This window comes from Pseudonaja textilis, chromosome 17 (genome assembly GCF_049901715.1).
Source record: "Pseudonaja textilis isolate UNSWEBS1 chromosome 17, rPseTex1.2, whole genome shotgun sequence".
Lineage (NCBI taxonomy): Eukaryota > Metazoa > Chordata > Lepidosauria > Squamata > Elapidae > Pseudonaja > Pseudonaja textilis.
The window spans coordinates 2,498,596-2,521,064 of NC_142006.1; the positions used below are offsets into that span (position 1 = coordinate 2,498,596).

Here is a 22,469-nt window from a genome sequence, read left to right on the forward strand (position 1 = left end):
CAACCTCTCACTTCTTCCAATTAGTGGCCCAGCGGAAAGCTTGTTAATGCTCAGGGTGTTTTGCTTTCTTTTCGATTCCCTCCTCCGAAGGAAATCTCCATCTCTTAGCCGATCCTGCTCTACTTCAGCCGGCTATTCTCACGATGGGAAAGAATATTGGTTAAACTGGAGTGGGGAGGTCCTTTGCAGCCATTTCTGGAGCCAACTAGGTAACACCATCAGTGCTAGGAGAGGAGGAAGTCTGCAGAGAGGAGGAAGAGGAGGAGGGAAGAAGAGGAGGAGGAAAATGATGGTGGTAGGGCCCTTAGTGGTTTCTTAGTTTGCAGACATTTCATGACCCAGCTAAATGACATCATCAGTGCTAGATGGGAGGAGGAGGAGGAAGAGGGGGATCTTTGGTGCTCTTTGAAACTTGGTGGTTTTTTGCAGGCATTTCATGACACAACTAAGTAACACCATCAGTGCAAGGAGGGGATGAGGTTTGCAGAGAATGAGGAGGAGGGTAGGAGGGTGACTGTGGGGTCCTTAGTGGTCCCTTAGCTTGTTGTTTTGCAGACATTTCATGACCTAACTAAATGACATCAGTAGCGCTATTTAGGAGGAGGAGGAAGATGACGACTATGGGGTCTCTGGTGCTCTCTGAACTTGGTTGTTTTCTTGCAGACATTTCAAGACCCAACTAGGTAACATCATCAAGGGAAGAAGGGAGAGAGACAAAGCAAACCCCGTTCCCTTCTAGCACTGATGATGTTAACCGGTTTGGTAATGAAAACTAGCTCAAGATGAGCCCATTTTTTGGTAGCAAATCCATCAAAGTCACTTTTAATCCGTTTAATCTGTTTTTCCATCTTCCTGGGTTTGTATTCATTTTCACATTCACTCCTTTTCTGTTTTTTTTTTTTTTTGTTAATCCTGTAAGCATTTATGCAATGCCAACACCATTACGGCATACATGTTTTCATAATATAGGCCTCTGGCATACACTTTTTCAACTGTGAACTCTGCTACAAATAAGAAGCACCGGGTGGCTGCCATAAGGTTTTCAGAAGCTCAAATGAAAGAAAATTTGTGTTAAAAAGGCAAACAGAAGCATCCCTATTTTGACCAGCAGTAGCAGAATGTGGGAAAAAGCTGAATTTTAAAAAGAACTCCTATTTTCAAAACAAACACAAAAACGCAGCCTCAACCAGGAATTTCGAAGATATGTTAAATATACCCAAATGCCCATAAAATCTGCAACTTGATATAAAGTAGACAAAAGTAGCAAAAGATATTCATCTTTGATACTTTTATTTTCTTAATGTCAGATTATTTATCTGTAAATTATACAGGGAAAAAAAGACACAAAGTCCTAGAAATCAAAATAGGAAAAAGATACAGAATTAATGCCGGGAAGTTTTGACTGGTCAAGATTGCAACTATTCACTTTTTTTAAAAAAACAAATTTTATTCAGGTTTTCACATAAAAACAAAAATCTCTTTTTAGTGGACAACATATTTCCGGGTCATCACCTTTACATACAAATATGACAGCAATTATACATTCATATATGCATATGAATTAATTCTATTATTACCTTTTCCATTCCAAATTTTCCGTAAGGAGAGAAACAAGCACATTAATTCTGGCCTCTTTCATTAATCTCAATCGAAACATCTTTTTGTTTCCTTTCAATTATTTCAAATATAACCCTTTAATATTTATTTTAAAAATAAAGATAAACAATATGTGTTTGAATAATAATAATAATAATAATAATAATAATAATAATAATAATAATAATAATAATAGGTTGCCAATGTCTCTCCTTGCTTTTAATAGTCGACATGACTTATTAATTTAGTTGGTTCTGTAGTCTGTCATATTCCCTTTCCATTACACATTCTTTTTATAAATTCTAAATTAATACAAGTTTTAACACTAAAGAAAAAAAAAGAAGTATAGGTTCCCCCCACTGCAACTATTCACTTTTATATTTAATCCCTGGTCCCAGAATACCTTTAAAAGATCAGCTAGATAAATGAATCTTTCTGTCTCCCTCCCTCTCTTTCCCACTCCCTCCCTCTCTCTCTCTCTCTCTCTCTCTCTCTCTCTCTTTCTCTCTCTCTCTCTTCCAATGTAAACAAAGCAAAGTCAAAAATTTTAGTTTGGGTGGGCATACAGAGACTGCAGTCCTTAATTCTTTACCGCATTAAGCTGGACAGCCGGGGACTTTTAATATTTTCACGCACTACAGGTTTTTTAGGCCCGTGTGGATGGGTCAGATTTTCCAACAGAGTTGGAAGGTCATCTAGTCCAACCCCCTGCCCAAGCAGGAGACCCTACACCAATTTCTGACAGAGGGCAGCCCAGTCTCTTCTTGAAAGCCACCAGGGATGAAGCTCCCACAACGTCTGAAGGCAACTTCTGTTCCATTGAATATAGAATACCAGAGTTGGAAGGGACCTTGTAGGTCATCTAGTCCAACCCCCCCTTCCAAGCAGGAGACCCTATACCAATTTCTGGCAGATAGGAGTCCAGTCTCTTCTTGAAAGCTTCCAGGGATGAAGTTCCCACAACTTCTGAAGGCAACTTCTGTTCCATTGGTGGATTTTTCTCACTTTCAGGAAATTCCTCCTTATTTCCAGGTTGAATCTCTCCTTGATCAGTTTCCATCCATTATTCCTTATCTGACCTTTGTTTGCCTTGGAAAATAGCTTGACCCCCTTCCTCCTCTCTGGAGCAGCCCCTCCAATATTGGAAGACTGCTCTCCTGTCTCCCCTGGTCCTTCTCTTCCCTAGACTAGCCAGGCCCAGTTCCGGCAACCGGTCACTGTGTTGGACTGCCTGTGAACTCAGCCTGGAAAACAGCCCCCCTCAAACCTGAACGGCCTTGCGAGGAACAGAAAAGGGGGGGGGTCTCTGAAAATAGGGGGGAAACTTCTAACTTGCCAACAAGCACAGGGTTCAGGGGAGTGGGGGCCACCCCTTAAATTTCCGGAATGACCCTTGGAGAGCTGTTTTATTCCAGGACTCTCAGGAAAGCTAAGAGGAGAAGGAGGGGTGGATGGATGTTTGGAAGTGTAGAGAAAAAAGAAGAGAAGTTGACAAAAGAGAGAGAGAGAGAGAGTTCTCTGCTTGGATCAGCAGAGATGCGGACACAAAGGAAGTGAATCAATGTCCCATTTTCTCAGCAGAGAGAGAGAGAGAGAGAAGGGGGAGAACAGTGGGGTGCCCCAAAAGTTTGTTCTGGACGACCCAGCCTGTCCTTTGAGAGGCTCATTAATGGGCCTGGAAGGGAAGGAGCTCGGAAGGAGCCAAATTGGTGGAAACGCGGTCCTGGTTTCGGAGCACAAAGCCCATTGGGGTGGAGAGCGTTTACCAAACCCAGCAAAGCGATGGGACACAAGGAGAGGCGTTCATTCGCCAGAACATAATCACACTCGGGGTAGGGATTGACGGTGGGGAGAGAGAGGAACTCAGCAGGAAACCGAAGGTCTCCATTTCCGCTGCCCAAAATAGGTTTTGACTTCGAGATTCTCAGTCCTCCAGATCAGGGTTTGCCCCCACAGGTGCTTTTTCAAGAGGCAACTGGACTTTCTGGGTTTGTCCTCGAAGAGGTTTCGCTTCTCATCCAAGGAGCTTCTTCAGCTCTGAGAAATGGAAGGATTGATCCTCCTTGCAGACAGCTGGTCATTTGCATCCTTTTTTGAGAGGGTTGTTGAGGCCACTTGGAGGTTTGTCTGTGTCCTCGGGGTCGCCCGAGTGGTGCTTCTAGTTCCTGTAGTTGCAATCTTTTGGAAATCCATTCATACTCCTGTTAAAAATGGATGTCAGGGTACCAAGCTGACCGGTTTTGAGGAACCGGTAGTGGATTTTGAGTAGTTCAGAGAACCAGCCAATCCCACCTTTGACTGGCCCCACCAACCCCATCTCTCGTCTGCCTCCCATTGAGTCCCAGCTGATCGGCTGGGTCTCCTTTGGTTGCCCTGCCCAGGAGAACGGAGCTGGAAGGCAGGTTCGTGGGGTGGGGAGGGAAGGGGAATTTTGCAGTAACCTTCCCCTGCCACGCCCACCAAGCCACACTCACAGAACTGGTAGTAACAAAATTTGAACACCACCCACTGGTTCCAAGGAATAAATCCGTTGCAAGCAAGGCTCCGAGGCAATTGAATTCTTCAAAGATGACTGTCATTGGAATTATCACAATTCCAGAAAAACTGTCTCTGGAAAACTCCCACAATTGTCACCGTATTAAAAGTAAAGGATTTTCAACCTTCTCAAAACAATCAGTCCCATGGTCCAATCACCGCGCACTCCGAAAACCAGGTGGCATTCCTTCGCCTTCTTCTTCGGCCAGGTGTGAGAATGTCCTTGGTTCTCAAGAGAAAGTATTTTGTTTTGGCTACAAAATTCCCAATATCTCCGGAGTCTTCAAACTTGGCAGCTTGTAAGACGGGTAGACTTCAAGTCCTAGAATTCCTCCTCTAGTTGTGTTAGCTCAGGGATTCTGGGAGTTGAAGTCTATCAGAGTATATTCGCGAACTGGGATAAAGCGTGGTAACAAGGTCAGCCAATGCAAGGCTGTTTGGAAACTGAAACTAGAAGTAGCTGAGGCGTGGCTCTATATTAAGCTCTGCAGCTACGTTAAGTTCTGAGTCTGTCTATTGAAAACGAAACGCACTCTGCTGTGTGTCTTGCTTGCCTGCTGAACTGATGAGAAACTGAAGTCTCTTTCTGAGCTCCTGAGTTGCTGCTGTTCTGCTCTGAACCTGTAACATGCCTGCTTCTGTCCGAGTTTGCTCCACGTTGGAGAAATCTACAACTGGTATTGTAAAATGCACTTTAGATGTTTATAAAGAAGTTAAATGAAGCCTCAGCCATCTGTGCTTATTTTTCTGGCGCTGAATTTATGCTGCAATACTCTGAGCAAGTCTTAAACTTACCAAGTTTGAAGACCCTTGCTCTATCTCAAATCCCACCACCACCACCCCAACCCTCAGCTCCAGTGTGGCAACATTGAAGTGGACCCAATGGCTTCGATCAGGCCAGCTTCAGGGTTGACAGCCATGACTCGGGAGTTGGGGACCCTCATCTAAGGTTAAGACTCCATTTTGCCAGTTCAGCCCCCCTCCAAGACTGCCTATGAACCAGAAAGGCGTTTTCACCTTAGAACATAGAACAACAGAATTGGAAAGGACTTTGGAGGTCATTTAGTCCAACCCCCCTGCTCGAACAGGAGACTCTATTCCAAATATTAGCCTCTGCTTAGGATCGAACTCACCGCCTCCTGATTGCGAGGCGAGAGCTGTGTGACGATTCCACAACCCTCGAGGTGAGGATATTATCAAATTTTTAAAAAAACTACACTCGGTTCTTTATGGAAAGCAAACACTTCAAGGGGCATTTGAATCAGGCGTACACACAGACAAATAATTGCTTAAAAATTCCAGATTTCCCAGAGTGAGTTTTAAAATGATAGAAGCTAAAGCAACGAGGCCCACAAAGAATTAACTGGATTAATTAGCAAGGGATTTCAGAAGCTAGGAAACCAAAACACTAAACTGTTTAAATACTTTGACAGCGAATCATGGTTTCCAAGCAGCCTTCACTGCATTCCATCCCCTTCTTTTCAGTTCAATGTTTTAACACATTTAACCTGACGGAGGTACTTTATCACGAGATCTGAATGACGCTGTCAAAATACTCAAAAAAAGACGCTAATTTTTTTTTAAAAATGCCACAAGCTGTTAGCAATTTTGCCAATATGCATCAGCCTAGGCAACATTAATTAAAAATCAATAGTCAGGGACATAAATAGCTCCTAACTGTGGTTTGTCTCTAGAGTAACTTCTTTTAATGTGGAAATTCGGGGGAAGCGGCGGGGGGGAGTGAATGTGGGGGGGGAGGAAAAAGAGACCCTCACACAAATGTCTTTCCTATTATGCAAGACAAAGCTTCAGAAATAAAGGGAAAATAACAAGATAACATTGAACACACCAGGAGGAGGGGAGGAAGAATCCCAGAGACACAAACACGAGGAATGTTTCTTTATCCACAGTCATTAACCCATAATTAGATGGAAGATGAGATGGACTTGGTTGATGTGTCTCTTGAGAAGTACCTTCCTTTTACGAAGATGGTGATGACCAACTACATGTCCAGGAAGAATAGAGAACCAGACATTCTCCGTGGGTCCCATCTCTTTTCAAGAAGACCTGGCCATTATCATGGCATTATATCCCCTCGTAGCACAGCAAAGTGGAATGCGCGAAGGCACTTGCCTTCGATAATTAGAAGTTCACCGTGGGGAAGAGAAAGCAGGGGATGGGATAAAAAAAAGAAAGAAAGGAGGGCAGGAGTTGAATAAAGCGGGGGAAGAAGGGAGAAGGGGCCATCAAAACAGCCCGGTTGCCAACCGGGCGGGAGGAGGAAGGAGCGAAGGAAGGAAGCTTGCGTTTTTTTTTAATAAGAGCTGGAAGGGACCTCGGAGGTCTTCTAGTCCAACTCCCTGCTCGAGCAGGAGAACCTATAGCCGTGATGGAGAACCTATCAGGTGGCACGCAGAGCCATCGTGCCAGCATGTGAGCTGCAGGCAAACTTACCTCACTGGGCGTGCGCACGCCTCACAGATGATTTTCAGCCAGTTTGAGGCCTTTTTCGGCCTCCCCGGAGGCTTGAGGAAGGCTTCTGCAGGCTTTGCTGGCTGAAAACTAGGCCCGTTCTGTCACTTCCTGTTTTCCCGGAAATGCCAGAAGTGGTGATACGGGCCTAGTTTTCAGCCCGCAAAGCCTGCAGAAGCCTTCCTCAAGCCTCTGGGAGGCCAAAAAACGCATGATGTCGAGCTGGCCACACCCACACACACCCTGGTCTCCCAAGATCAAACACAATCTTGAGGCGGACCTCCATGAAATCGAGTTGACACCCCCGGCAGAGAATCTCCTGCCTGAGCACGAGGTTGGACTAGAAGACCTCCAAGATCTCTCCTGACTGTGTTATTCTCGAATCCCAGACCAATGGAAGTTGCCTCCGGAAGTTGTACGTGCTCCATCACTGGAGGTTTTCAAGAAGAGACTGGGAATAAGATAAATCTGAATACTAAAAAGTATGGAATAAATTTTATTATTGCAGGGACATGAAAGGGAGTTCACAAAATTGAAACAGGAATTTAAGGTGAAATAGGGAAGAGGTGAGGGACCTCACACCTGAGGTATAATGAAAAAGAACTTTAAAAGTACAACGCTTGTGTGTGTGTGTGTGTGTGTGTGTGTGTGTGTGTGTGTGTATGTACTGTATATCAATGTATATATCTTTTGTACCTTTCTAAATGTCAAATACTTTGAAAGAAATGTACGTCAGAGAAGACCACCACGTTCAATGTTTTTTAACTCAATAAAATTATTAAAAATAAAAATTAAAGAAGAGACTGGGCAGGCACTTATCTGGAATGGGGATAGGTTCTCCTGCTTGGACTCTATTCAGATAGATAGATAGATGGATGGATGGATGGATGGATGGATGGATGGATGGATAGATAGATAGATAGATAGATAGATAGATAGATAGATAGATATAGATTAGATAGATTAGAGAAAGACACACACAAGAAGAGAAGATAGATAGATAGATAGATAGATAGATAGATAGATAGATAGAGAGATAAGATAGAGAGATTAGATAGATTAAGATAGATAGATAGATAGATAGAAAGATAGATAGATAGATAGATAAAGATAGATAGTCAGGGATAGATAGATAGATAGATAGATAGATATTAGATAGATTAGATTAGATAGATAGATAGATAGAGAGATAGATAGATAGATAGATAGATAGATAGACAGAAATAGAGATAGATAGATAGATAGATAGATAGATAGATAGATAGATAGATAGATAGATAGATAGATAGATAGATAGATAGATAGATAGAAATAGAGATAGATAGATAGATAGATAGAGAGATAGATAGAAATAGAGATAGATAGATAGATAGAAATAGAGATAGATAGATAGATAGATAGATAGATAGATAGATAGATAGATAGATAGATAGATTAGATAGAGCGAGCCCCATTCTCCTGTGCAGGGCAACCAAAGGAGACCCAGCCGCTCAGCTGGGATTCAATGGGAGACAGAGAAGAGACGGGGTTGGCGGGGCCAGTCAGAGGCCGGATTGGCCGGTTCTTTGAACGACTCACAGTTTCCGCTACCGGTTCTCCAGAACTGGTCAGAACCTGCGGAATACCCACCTCTGCCACCAAGCCTGTTCCATTTCAGCAGCACCAGGGTCTTTATTTTGCGATTAAGAGAATGGAAATTAAAATTTAGGCGGTGTGTGTGTGTGTGTGTGTTATGATTAGCCTCTGCCACCACAAATTAAAAACCTGACTTAGCAAGCAAGGGAGGAAGATAAATGGGGGGGATATCATTGCGGAACAAAAAGGACACACATGATATTATAATTATGCTAAAACTAGGATGGAAGTTGAAAGAAAATAATAGTACGGGGATTTTTTTTTTTTTCCAGAGGGTAGCATTTAGGCATTTAAAAAAAAACAAAAAACTATAGCCTACCATTATTTATAATTCAATTAAAAGGTGTCCTCTAAGCTTCCCTTTAAGCTATGAGCTATATAATAGAATTTTTTTTTCCTGGACATCATTAAAATGTAAAGTTAATGAGGATTCCACGGCAAACAGAAGAAATATAACCTATTTTTCAGGCAAGAGTTCTAACACAGCAATCAGAAGAAAAGTCTCTTTCATGTCTTTTTTTTTTTCTCTACTCATTAATTTTCTTTTGGTGGGTTTTTTTTTTTTAACAAAGGCTGTTTAAACGGGGGGAAATGCGCAGAAGTTTAAACCCGGTAATTACAGAGAAGCTGCAATGAGGTCATTAACTTTTTAAAAAGCTGAAATAAACAAGAGCAAGATATATTTCTTTTAAAAGATGTCAAATTCTCCCGTTTGACTTGTCCATGGGAGACCTGTTGTACCACCATCCCCGTTTCCCTCCATGAAAAGGTGCCAAATTTGGACTCACCGGAATCCTATGCCAACTGCAGCCATCTTGGCAGTTTTATTTATAAAATGACACCAACTCAACTCATGCGCTGGTCAAGGTGGGCTCTGATGGAACTCCTTTGCGAAGATCTACATCGGCTCAACCAGCAGGGAATCTGCATTTATACTTCTCAGGGTCTTTCGAAATATCTCTACACCAGATGGTCATCTGCTGCCTTTAAACGAGCCTGAATCATTGGCCTGAATTTCAGGGCGATATTTAAGTTGAGAGTCAACTAATATGAGATCTCTGTTTGGATAAAATGGTCTATGGGCTACAAAGAGGGGTTTTTTGGCCATATTAAAACAATCTCTCTCTTTCTACACACTGTACACATGCACACACATACACAGAGAGAGAGAGAAATAGACAAAGGAAGAAAGAGAAAAAAAGTGCAGTGTGAAGTAGATTAGGATTATAAGGGAACATGTAACCCTTAGTATGTTGTTTCATGAATATGAGATCTCTGTTTGGATAAAATGGTCTATGAGCCACAAAGAGGGCTCTCTTGGCCTTCCTCTCTCTCCCTCTCCTTCTCTCTCTCTCTCTCTCTCTTTCCAGGGTGGTGGGGGGAGAAAGAGAATGGGAAAAAGAGAAGGAGAATGAGAAAGAAAGAAAAAGAAAGGGAGAAAAAGAAAGAAAGAAAGAAAGAAAGAAAGAAAGAAAGAAAGAGAAAGAAAGAAAGAAAGAAATAGAAGAGAGATGATGGGGGAAAAAAGAAACAGAAAGAGAAAGAAAACAGAAAGAGAGAAGGAAAGAAAAAGAGACAGAGAATGGGAGAAAGAAAAGGAGAAAGAAAGAAAGAAAGAAAGAAAGAAAGAAAGAAAGAAAGAAAGAAAGAAAGAAAGAAAGAGAAGAGAGAGAATGGGAGAAAGGAAGAAAGAAAAAGAAAGAAAAAAGAAAGAGAGAGAGAGAAAGAAAGGGAAAAAGAAAAAAGAGAAAGAAAGAAGAAAGAAAGAAAGAAAGGGAAAAAAAGGAAGAAAGAAAGAGGAAAGAATGGGAGAAAGAAAGGGAGAAAGAAAGAAGAAAGAGAAAGAGAAAAGAGAGAATGGGAGAAAGAAAGAAAAAAGAACAAGAGAGAGAGAGAGAGAGAAGGCTGAAGTAGATTACTACAGGATTAAAAGGAAACATAATCCCTAATATTCTGCTTCAGTTAACTTTTCCACCATTCGCCAAAGCTAGAAGCTGTGTATTTTACGCAAACTGTATTCACTGCGTGAGTTCCAGACCTTAACATCCCATCACACACACAAAAAAAGGCCCTTTGTGTGAATAACTAGCACCCCAAGCATTTTGCAGCTTCCACTTGAGCTTACAAAACTCCAGGAGAAGAAAAACCCACCCAGCTGTCCCTGTGGCCAAGAAGCCCTAGTCCCAAACCTTGGACATCTCTATCGACGGTGGCTGCACAGAACGAACAGCTTAATGGTCGTCATTACTCTATGGGAAATCTCCTTTTAAAATCATTAGTAGTTCCCTGTTCATCTTAATGACTCCCTAATTAAAGTTCTTGCCCCAGTCTCAAGATTTCAGTATGGTGAGATACACAGGAACCGCAACTACCGTGCATTAAGCTTAAAGCAAAAACGTTAAAAAAAATATATTAACGCTCATTAACAAGATTACCTGTTGAACAAAATAAAACACCAACCGCGGAGTGGGGTGGGGGGAACTGTTTGCAAATGTTGTGAAGGGAAAGAGCAGAGTTTAAAACCACACTTCTTACATTAAACCTTTATTTTTTTTAAGGGTGGGCTAAAAGCCACACCACCCGCCAACTATTCAAAAGGTGGAGAGGGAACAGGTGAGTGGAGGGAGACAGACAGACCCCGGTTATTTCAATGCAACTCCCAAAACTTCACAAACCCACTTACGCTGCAAAGTGTGTTTCCCCGAATGCTCAGGAATATCTGGGGTGATTTTGTTTACAGATTCAAACCTATTTTATTTGCGTGGGGGGGCGGGGAAGCACTTTGAAAGACCACAAAAAGGGGCAAGGGCAGGAGTTGAGAGGGGAAAAAACTTTTTACAAAACATCATTAAAAGAAATATTTCTTCCCCGACTGAGGAGTTTTTCAAGCTTAGGAGAGAAATTTCAGCCAAGGTGGCATTGTCCGGGCGATTTCCAGCCCGTCTCCATTCTGAAAAGAAAAAAACTGACAGATCCGCAGCCTTTGTCAACCAATTCAGGAACTTTTTATGCTTTTTATTTGTTAGGTCAAAGGTTAAATTGCTGACCTGTAACCTCCCGCTTAGCGGCCTCTCCCCTTTCCCTGTAAAGCTTTATTTCAGCTCCGTATTTACATGGATTAGTCTCTTTTCACACTAAGAAGAAATCTGTTCACGACTAAAGACTCTGGCTCTCCTTGGGCTAAAAGCAGCCACAATGATTCGACCCCGAACAATGGCCATATTGTGGGTGGAAGAGAAAGAAAGAAAGAAAGAAAGAAAGAAAGAAAGAAAGAAAGAAAGAAAGAAAGAAAGAAAGAAAGAAAGAAAGAAAGAAAGAAAGAAAGAAAGAAAGAAAGAAAGGGAGAATGAGGAAGAAAGGAAAAGAGAGTGAATGGAAGAAAGAGAGAGAAAGAGAGAGAGAGAAAGAAAGGGAGAAGGAAAAAGAGAAAAAGAAAGAAAAAGAAAAAGAGGGAGAGAATGGGAGAGAGAGAGAAAAAGAGAGAGAGAGAAAGAAAAAGAGGGAGAGAGAAAGAGAGAGAATGGGAGAAAGAAAGAAAGAAAGAGAGAAAGAAAAGAAAGAAAAGAAAAAGAGAGAGAGAAGAAAAAGAGAAAGGGAGAATGAGGAAGAAAGGAAAAGAGTGAATGGAAGAAAGAGAGAGAAAGAGAAAGAGAGAGAAAGGGAGAAGGTGAAAGAGAAAAAGAAAGAAAAAGAGGGAGGGAATGGGAGAAAGAAAGAAAGAAAGAAAGAAAGAAAGAAAGAAAGAAAGAAAGAAAGAAAGAGAAAAAGAGGGGGAGAGAAAGAAAAAGAGGGAGAGAGAAAGAGAGAGAATGGGAGAAAGAAAGAGAGAAAAAGAAAGAGAATGGGAGAAAGAAAGAGGGAGAGAGAAAGAAAGGAAGGAAGGAAGGAAGAAAGAAAGAAAGAAAGAAAGAAAGAAAGAAAGAAAGAAAGAAAGAAAGGCCGATTACTGTGTTATTGAAACAATGGAAGAGAAGTCTCGTACAACCTTTAGCAAACAAAGCTGGCCTGCTGTGAACTTGATGAAGATGTCAAACTCTGTTAAAAATATAAAAACCAATAAAAGGGATTCCCTCCCCAACAACCCTCCGGCCCCTTTTGCAAAGTCTTGTGACCAAGACGGCTTCTACAGAGAGATTTCCTCTTTGGGATTAACCATGCCTGGGAATTTTTTTTTTTAACCCAGTTACTATGCCAAACTGCACCAAGAAACTCGCCATTGTGGATTTTAGAAACAGCACGTAAATAAAGTCTCCCCATCAGTATTTCAAGCCCCGCTTTGCCCCCAAATTTTCTCCCTCTGATTTCCAGGTACCTGGTAGTAGAAGCCAAATGCTTTTAATTTTTTTAATAGGATACATTGGATTCAGTCCCTGGTTGATTGTGTTTTTATAAGGGCGCTGAGGTCCATTGAAAAGCATCTCTTAAATACCATCCAGTTTTATCAAGGCTCTCCAGGTTTAAGAAGACCAAACTTTGAGATACCCAAAGCTTTGAGAGTCTAAGAGGACCAAACTTTGAGATACTCAAAGCTTGGAGAGTCTAAGAGGACCAAACTTTGAGATACTCAAAGCTTGGAGAGTCTAAGAGGACCAAACTTTGAGATACTCAAAGCTTCAGACTCCAGACTGGTGGTGACCCAACATGGGAAGATGGCCAAGTGATCAGAAAAGTTTTAGAAAATCAAGAAAGCCACCGATCCCCTAAGCCCAACAAAGCCAACACTCTTTAGCTGTCAAATTCCACAGTTTAGGAATGTCATGCAACAACTCTACACTTCTATCTTCAACCACTCTCAAAGGTGAATCTTCAATTTCATGTTACTCCCAAGAAACACGAGGTTGAAACTTTTCAGATGGGCACTGGTTGACATACATTAAAATGAAATCTTGCTGCATACAGCTCTTAAAGGGTCACCACCTCCTATTTTACACTACATTGACAAGATAGATAGATAGATAGAGAGAGAGAGAGAGAGAGGTAGGTAGGTAGGTAGGTAGGTAGATAGATAGATGATAGATAAAGAGAGAGGGGGGAGGGAGGGAGAGATCTAGATATCTAGATAGATAGATGGTAGGTAGGTAGGTAGGTAGGTAGATGATAGATGATATAGATAGATTATAGATAGATAGATAGATAGATATGATAGATAGATGACAGATAGATAGACAGATAGATAGATGATAGATAGATAGATAGATAGATAGATAGATAGATAGATAGACAGACAGACAGACAGACAATTATGCATATACCCACATATATTATGACAAAGAGAAACAACACAGTCTAATTCAGTTGTACATGGTGAGAAAAACAAATCTTGAAAGATTACCAGATAGATGCCATAGGGAACTGCTACAGGGTCTCTAACAATGCTTTGAGGTCTAAGCACATAGCACTTATAAGCAGTATCCTGAATAACGGAATACCAGCTTCCTATAATCTTCTCCGCTGTCCTTAGCACTCTCTGTAGGGACTTTCTATCCGAGGCACTGCGGCCACCGAACCAGAAAGGGATGCAGTTTGTTTAAAAAAGCTCTCAATGGTGCCTCTGTAAAAAAAAGTGGCCAAGACAGGAGAAAGAGGCGCTTGTTTGAGACTGTTCGTTATCTGCGCCAGAACCAGAGACAGGAACAGAGTTGCTCCCATTTTTTCCCTAACCCCCCCAAATCTGTCTGCTCTTGCGTAAGCCCTACCACCTTTATTCCTCAGCTCTGTTAGCTTTTAAAGGCAGAACTCTTGCGATCTACGCCAAGGTAAGGAAGATGCTATTAGGGAGAGGTCAAAAGCTGCAGTAGGCAGTTCTTCGTTAAACCAAGTCTATACCCATTATTCTAGCGGGAGCCCAGATTATGGCTTAGAGAGTTAGACTAAGGGCCAGTTCAAATGCAAATGGGCCCATTCTCTCAAACAAGGATAAACTCCCTCGGAGTTAATCAATTTCCTGGGGGAAGATTCCTCTCTTCATTCATCCCAGTGTTATGTTAGCAGAAGAGACTCCGGGCTGCCAGCTCTTTTAAATGCCTTTGTTGCAAAACCGGGCTGTGGTTGTACGCCATTCCTTTTATTAATCCTGGGGAACATTTGTCAAAGAAGAGAGGGGGGGAAAAGGGAGCCCTTTATTCCTCCGCTTTAGAAATACTTTCTCACTTGAGCTGTGTGCAGATTTTTGTGTGTTTTAAAGAGGGGAGGAAAAAAAATATATATATGAAAGGGAGGTTTTACCTGCACTGAGCCATTTCAGTGCTACTCCTTGAAGCCTCCTCCACGCGGGAGAGAGTTTTGTGTAGCGACTCTCTCACACACACACACGAAAAGGGAAAAGATAAAAAGGACAGGCGACACCGGAGACCCAATCCTGCTTTCTGACATCATCCTGGTGTCTTTTTTTTGCAAGCCTCTGTGGGCAAACGCACCCCTAACACACAACCCTCACACAAAAGCTCCCCTTATGCAGGAGGAGTGCACACGCACACACACACACACACAAAATCCCAGCCAGTTTTTTGAGAGCTCTTTTTTTCCCCCTCTTTCAAACATTCCCAGCTTTGGTGACTTGTTTTGATCAGTTGCTTTAGACTAACAAATGGACTTTTATCTTATTTTATTTTTAAATTAGGCATCACTTTACCCGCTAACAAGGCTGGCCCTTCGGCGAGCGTCTCCGAGATCGGTGGATTCAGACAGGGGCTCACTTCTGGCCCATGATATAGGGAGGGGGGCAGATTTATTTCAGAGAAACGGAGCAAGCCATTAGAAAGGGGAGGGCGGCCGAAGAAGACCCAGCCACGAAGGCCCATTGTTCCCACGGCTGTTTTTTTCCACCAGGTTACCTCCACCCTTTATCTATAACGATGAATCTCTTTCTTAAGAGACAGGATTTTATTCCGGGCTGCAGAATATCAAAGCTAACAAGGTCGAAGGGTTCTTTTTTGGGTGTGTGTGTGAAAAAGAGAGACAAATGGAACATGTACAATGTTTGAAACACACACACACACACACACACAACGTTGTCCTCGGGGCCTTAGAAAGAGCAGGGAAGGTGCAGAAAGGGATAGGTGAACTCTAAAAATTGAAGAAAAAGAAGATTCGGAATATTTTATAACCGTGATGGCGAACCTATGGCATGCGTGCCACAATTGGCACGCAGAGCCATTCGTGCCGGCACGCAAGTTGCAGGCAAACTTACTTCACTGCGCATGTGCGTGCCTCACAGATAATTTTCGACCGGTTTGAGGCCTTTTTCGGCCTCTCAGAGGCTTGAGGAAGGCTTCTACAAGCTTCTTCAGGCCAAAAACTAGGCCCATTTCGTCACTTCCTGTTTTCCCGGAAATACCTGAAGTGATGAAACGGGCCTAGTTTTTGGCCTGCAAAGCCTGCAGAAGCCTCCCTAAAGCCTCTGGGAGGCTGAAAAAGGCCTCAAACCAGCCAAAAATCAGCTGTGAGGCACAGTGCAGGTAAGGAGGTGGTGGTGGTGGGTGGGTGGGTATTGCGTGTGCATGCTTAGGGGGCACGCATTGCCTTCTGGGTGCTGGCACGCAAGTGCAAGCTTGCAAGCACGCCCACAATTTTTGGCACAGGAGCCCAAAAAGGTTAGCCACCACTGTTTTATAAGATGGAAACTTTACTGCAAATGGTTCATAGATAGAGCCAGAGGTTACATAAGTGGATTTATGTGGAAATATGGACATAGGAAAGAAAAATGGACTAATAAATGTTTTGATGGTTATAGAACTGACGTCAATATGGAGATAGTATACTTTCTAATAACGATTGATACTAATCTTATATATGTTTGTATGTACATGATTATAATGATGGTGAGGATGTTTATATTTTAACACTTTGGACACCTAGAAAATGCACCGTTCAATATAGAAATGGAATGTGTGATACAAAACAATAAAAATATTTATATATAAAAAAGAAAAGAAACAACAGGCCTGAATGGATTACTTCTTACCATCTCATAATCATGTAATCTTGCAAAAACATCCTGTTGCCCAGAAAACCAGAGGCAGATCTGCTGCAGTGCTCAATTGCTACCTGGTTTTTATTTGGGGAGGCACAGTCCCTAAACCTACGACCATTCAAAGTTACGATGGGGGGCTGGGAAAAGTGACTGACGTCTGGTCCTCGCACTTACAACCAGTCAAATAAGCAATAAGAGTCCCTTTATGATCTCCAACTTTGCCCCCAATGTCCAGGTTACCTTCAGCTGGAGAAACGTTCTCCCAGAAAACAGCTTTTGACTGCGGAAAATTTAGTCCAAAACAAGGTACATACAAACTGTAACTTAAAATCCAACAAACCAAGCTGAAGTAATTAACTTGACAGGGCAGGAGAAGGAATTGCAGACTTGAAAGCACAGCAAAACTCACACAGTTGACAAGATACCAGGAATATAGCTAAGCCATGATGATACCAGATAAATTCACATTTGCTCCCAACAACTTGCTCCGCGCAGTTTCCCTTTTTAAACACTGTGTTCCCAGCTGCAGCTAAGGAAGGGAATCAGGGCCCTTTCCTCCCCCCGAAAGCCATGCAACTCACGTTACTCCCTTCTCTGTTTCTCTCTGTGTGCCCTGGATGAAGAGGGGGTGGGCCTGGGCCTTCCTCCAAATTCCCTCTCCCTTGCTCTACCTCTTCCCTGCTCTGCCCAGCCAGACTTTGCCCTTCCCCAGTTTCTACCACAGCCAACAGACCCACACTCCCACTCCCTGTCACCTGTTCGGCTACCCCCTGTGAGTCAGATTCCGACAGGGCATGACACAAACTCCCAAAACTTCAAAAGGATTTATTGTGAGTTAAAAGGTCTGCATTGCCAGAGATGTAGCCGACTCTGAGACACATCATTCATTGTCACCCTTGACCCTGGTTTTCCCCCGCTCCCTGGGTATATCCTAATTCATATTCTCCAATGGGACACCTCCCTAGCCCAGAGCCATCAATCCATGTTCTCCAATTAGAATTTTGCGCGGTAGAAATTTCGGTCACCTAGTTATTATCTTTGAAAACATTTACGGAATGCACTTTCGGTTTGCAAGCTGCCACACTGCTCCCCCCCTCCCTTTCTGTTGGCAACTCTAAAAGGACCATAGAAATATTTTATGAGTTGAGAGGGAGCTTTTGACAAAGCCGATGGGAATTCCGCTTAAAAAGCACTGGATTCACTTAACCAGTGCCGTGATTCGCTTAATGACGAAAGGATATTGTAAAATCAGGCACGATGCATTCATTCCCATGTTCTGGTGAAAGGGCCCCTCTGGAGACCTTCTGAGCAAAACCCCTTAGAAATAGTCCAGCTGAGGGAATTTACCTGTGCCCGCCACCGAAGGACAGGTGACTTCCACGTAGACTTCAAAGGTGGTCTCCGGGTTTTGCCTGAAAGAGAAGGAAAGAGGGCTGTTTCAGGAAGGTTCGTCGAGATAAGGGGGTCTCTTAAAATCATGCAAATGGAAAGAGAAATGGGTTTAAATGAAGGGCCCTGAGAGGCACTCCTGCCTTCTCCGAACAGGAGCTGTCCAGCACGGCTGAGCATCGTGGCAAAAGCTGGTGAGAGTTTTGCCTCTCTTTTCTTTGGGCAAGGGGGATCCTGGGTGATCTTTAAGATTCCGGTCTTTGTCTCTTCAAATTCATAAGATCAACCCCAGTACCAGGTCTCTGAGCTTCAACCAACCAACTAACCAACCAACCAACCACCATCTTCCTTCCGTTCGCTCTTTCCGTCCCTTTCCTCACTCCCTGGTGAGCCCAGTTGAGACCCTCCTTCTTCCCTCCCTCCCTTCCTTTCCTTCCTTCCTCCTTTTCTTCCTTCCTTTCCTTCCAGTTTACTTTCCAGTAAATATTTTAGAATCGGACAACACATTAGGGTCCTATGCTCTCTCTCTCTCTCTCTCTCAATCAGCAGAAGAAGTTTGATAAAGCACTTTGAAATCTAAGGCTGAGAGATGCCCGAGTCCAGGCCCTGCCTCAGGATAGTAAATTCTCAAAATTGCCAGGAATCTGTCAATGGTGACCACCATCAAGTCAAACCTGTCTATTTGGGGAGACGGAAGGGAGGGCAGTAGATTTAAAACAATGGTTTACAAGATTCAGTACAGCCCCCAGAAACTAAGTTCACCCCCAGGAGGCACTAAATTAAAGCTGGAAAGCGCCCTCGAAAAAAGCTGAATTAGTTCGTGCAATTTTGAGCGGAGAATGACACCCGGCTGTTGAAGATTTATCCTTCGGGGAGGGCAATTTTTTTCTGGAAGGCCCCGCAAGTCCAACTGGAAAAAAATAAATAAAGCCCTTGCAAACAGTCAGAGTCTAGAAGCAGATACAAGCAAAACTCTGTCTGCTGGTGTTGCAGGCACGTTCCCCCGTCCCAATCCGCCCCCCCGCCTTCCCTCCTAAGCCCAAGAGTTGACGATTAATTATTGCAACACATTATTTAACAGTAGCTATAATTAAACCAAGGCAGCTTTTCAACACCTGCTGGAGTAGTTCTAAAAACGGGCCCACAGTGCACGAGTCCTGTTTTCATTTTAGCTAAATGCAGGTGCTTTAATAGTATTTTCCCAGCCTGCTGCCGAAGACAGATAAAAATGGGTTGCGTGTGGAGGATCGCAGCGGCTCTCAACGTTCACTAGTGGGGCACGGAATCAGAGTCAGAACAGAGCTGGAAGGGACCTTGGAGGTCTTCTAGTCCAACCCCCTGCTCAAGCGGGAGATCCTATACCATTTAGGACAAATGGCTGTCAAATCTCTTCTTTAAAACCTCCAGTGATGAAGCAGCTACAACTTCTGGTGGCAAGCAGTCCCACCGGTTACCGTATTTCCCCATGTATAAGCCACCCCTTTTTTCCAAAATTTTCAAGCCCAAAAAGTAGGGGTAGCATATACAAAGCAGGTACGATTACAGTGCGAGTATGCGATAGAAATGCATACGCTAGGCATCGCCTGAATGCTTCGCTCCTACTCTCATTCCGATGCGTAGATTGCTAGCGTCGCCGCACCGGCGCCATGACCAAGTTGTAGATCTAGACGCTGAATTTTGTTTCTTTGTAAATTTTCTTTCTTCATAACTTGTTTCTCTAATAAAATATTTTTTTCAAAACTTCACAGTCCAAAAATTGGGGGGGCTTATACAAAGGGTGCTTATACATGGGGAAATACGGTAATTGTCCTCACTGTTAGGAAGTTCTCCTCAATTCTCTCTCTAATTAGTTTCCATCCATTGTTACTTGTCTCACCCTCTTGGAAAATAAGTTGACCCCCTCCTCTTTGTGGCAGCCCCTCAAAAATACTGAAATCCTGCTATCATGGGCCCACTAAACCTTCTTTTCTCTCGACTAGCCATGCCCGGTTCCTGCAACTATTCTTCAGATGTTTTGGTCTCCAGGCCTTTAATTATTTTAGTTGCTCTTCTCCGCACTTTTTCCAAAGTCTCAACATCCTTTTTTGTAATAACGTGGCAACCAAAACTTGGATGAGAAGGAAGGAAGAAGAGACGAATGTCGGGAAAGACTGAGGGCAAAAGAAGGGGACAGCAGAGGAGGAGGAGGATGGATGGAGTCCCTGAAGCCGTCAGCGTGAGCTTCAATGGACTCCAGAGGATGATAGAGGACAGGAAGGCCTGGAGGAACGTTGTGTCCCTGGGGCCACGATGGGTCGGACATGACTATGCAACGAACAACAACAACAAAAAACACTCCAAGGTAAGTTTCTTCCAGCTGAGCCGCATGGCACGCCGGACTTAAATCCGTCTCCAGCCCCATCTCGATATATTCAACGCCATCCTCCCGCGGACCTATTTGTTTTCGTAAGTGCTCGAATCCCAAAGCCGGTTTTCAAAAGCTGAAACTCGGAGGCACAAAAACCGTATTCTCATCCTTGAGAAGCTGACACTTCAGTGGATAATTTGTTAAGCTCTTCAGGTGTGTCTCGTAATACTGAGGGTTGGTGGGGGTGAGGGAAGACAGGGAGGGAGGAAGGGGCTTCTGACGTACGGCGAATCCATCACGCACGCTCATTTTTTTTGGACACCCCCCCCCCCAAAAAAATGACAAGCTAATTCCAGATGGCTCCTTTGGGCTTTGTAGCTCAAAGATGGCTTCTCAAGTCCTCTTTCTCCTCCAGCATTGAAATGTCAAGCGGCCTTCAATGTGTCAAGCTTGGAGAAAATAGGAAAGCCAGACAGTCCAAATAAATACATTGATTGCAAGCTTAAGCTCTTTGCAAGAATCTGAACTACTAACGGTGAGGGAAATGGGCGGTCGATAAGAATCCGAAGAATTCAAGGTAGGCTGGGCTTAAGATCTTTTGTGTGCACAAAACGACTCGAGACTGATAACTTGTTTGACACCCCCCCTCCCTCAGGCTCTGTGATGAGCCCGGGTGTGGCACAAAGGCAACCCAGTCAGATAATCAGTAAGAGTCCCTTTATTAGCTCCGACTTTGCCCCCAATGTCCTGGTTACCTTCTGGGCTGGAGAAAAACTCCCAGGAACAGCAGAGAATCAAGTCCAAAACATGGTCAACAAAAACTGTAACTACAAGTCCAATCAAGGCAAAATGACATAATTAGTCTGTCAGGGCAGCAGCAAGAATTCCAGATGTGAAGGCACAGCAATAACTCAACATGGTTGGGAAGATGCCAGGAACATAGATAAGCAAAGTCAACACAAGATAAATTCACGTTTGTTCCCAGCAAACGCCACTCTCTGCTTCCTCTTCCTTAAATTTTCTTTCCAGGTGTGGCTAATTAAGGGAATCAGGGCCCTTTCCTCCCCCGTAAGCCAGGCAACCCACGTTGCTCCCTTCTCCGTTCCTCCCTGCATGCCCTAGGATGAAGAGGAGGTGGGCCTGGGTCTTCCTCTGAACTCCCGCTCCCTTGTTCTCCCTCTCCCCTGCTCTGCCCAGCCGGACTTTGCCCTTTCCCAGTTTCCTCCACAGCCAATGGAGCCACACTCCTGATCCCTGTCAGCTGTTCATCGGATTCAGACTCTGACAGGGGCATGACAGGCTCAGCCTGTCCTTTAAATGGTGTTTAATACCAGAGTTGGAAGTGACCTTGTAGGTCATCTACTCCAACCCCCTGCCCAAGCAGGAGACCCTACATCATTTTGGAGAATAACTTGACCCCTTCCTCCTCTCTGTGGCAGCCCCTCAAATATTGGAAGGCTGCTCTCCTGTCTCCCCTGGTCCTTCTTTTCCCTAGACTAGCCAGGCCCAGTTCCTGCAACCGTTCTTCATATGTTTTAGCCTCCAGTCCCCTAATCATCCTGGTTGCTCTTCTCTGTACTTTTTCCAGCGTCTTAACATCTTTTTTATAGTGTGGTGACCAAAACTGGATGCAGTACTCTAGGTGTGGCCTTACTAAGGCTTTACAGAGTGGCATTAATACCTCCCTTGATCTTGATTGGATCCCTCTGTTAATGCAACTTAGGATTGCATTGGCTTTTTCGGCTGTCACCACACACTGCTGGCTCCTATTTAGCTGCTTGTCCACTAAGACTCCAGGATCCCTCTCACAATGACTGCAATTGAAGCCTGGTTTCACCCAGTCCTTTTGAGTTTTTCTTGCCTAAGTGTAAGACTTTACTTTTCTCTACACTGAATTTCATTTTGTTAGAGAAGGCCCAGGGTTCGAGTTCTGTCTGGATCTTGAGCCGAATCTCCTAGGGTGTTAGCCATCCCTGCCAGCTTAGTATCCTCTGCAAATGTGTTCAATTCAAGCAACCACCTTCACTCTTCTTCCCTCCCTTTCTCCGTGCTGAAAAATCAATGCCACTGACCGCCAAACAAGCTTTAGATGTGCAATTTGCAACCGGAGTTTATTTCCAGGATCAACAACATCTCTGAGCCCTGTCTCCTAGAAATTTCACATCTTAAAAGATATCACCAAAAGGCATCATCTCCTATTATCAGGTTTCCAAGCTACTTCTCCTGGTCTCAATAAGGGAAGAATTCACACTTGCTTTGTTGCTAAACAACCTTCTCCTTGATTATCACCCAGGCAATATTTGACATTTACCACCTTGGACTGGCAGTTTGCTTTGTTCGCTGAAATGCAACCACCAGACTAAAACTGGAAGGGTGGGGGGGAGGAACTCATAATAAGCAGAGAATAAATTAAGGAGTAAAGGATCCTTTAAAACTTTGTCTGAAAGAAACGTCTTCATTACTCAGAGAGTAATAGGAGGAAGAAGGCAAGCAGAAAAGAAGGAGCAAAGAAACAGCAGGGCA

At 43.5% G+C, this 22,469-nt stretch overlaps 1 protein-coding gene across 1 annotated transcript in view; it reads right to left on the reverse strand.

The window, feature by feature from the left end:
• The window catches only part of DENND1A (DENN domain containing 1A), a 189,429-nt gene that overhangs the window by 160,467 nt on the left and 6,493 nt on the right, over positions 1-22,469 (reverse strand). The window contains 1 exon segment of the mRNA XM_087914391.1: positions 17,558-17,622. Coding sequence (XP_087770517.1) covers positions 17,558-17,622 — 65 coding nt within the window.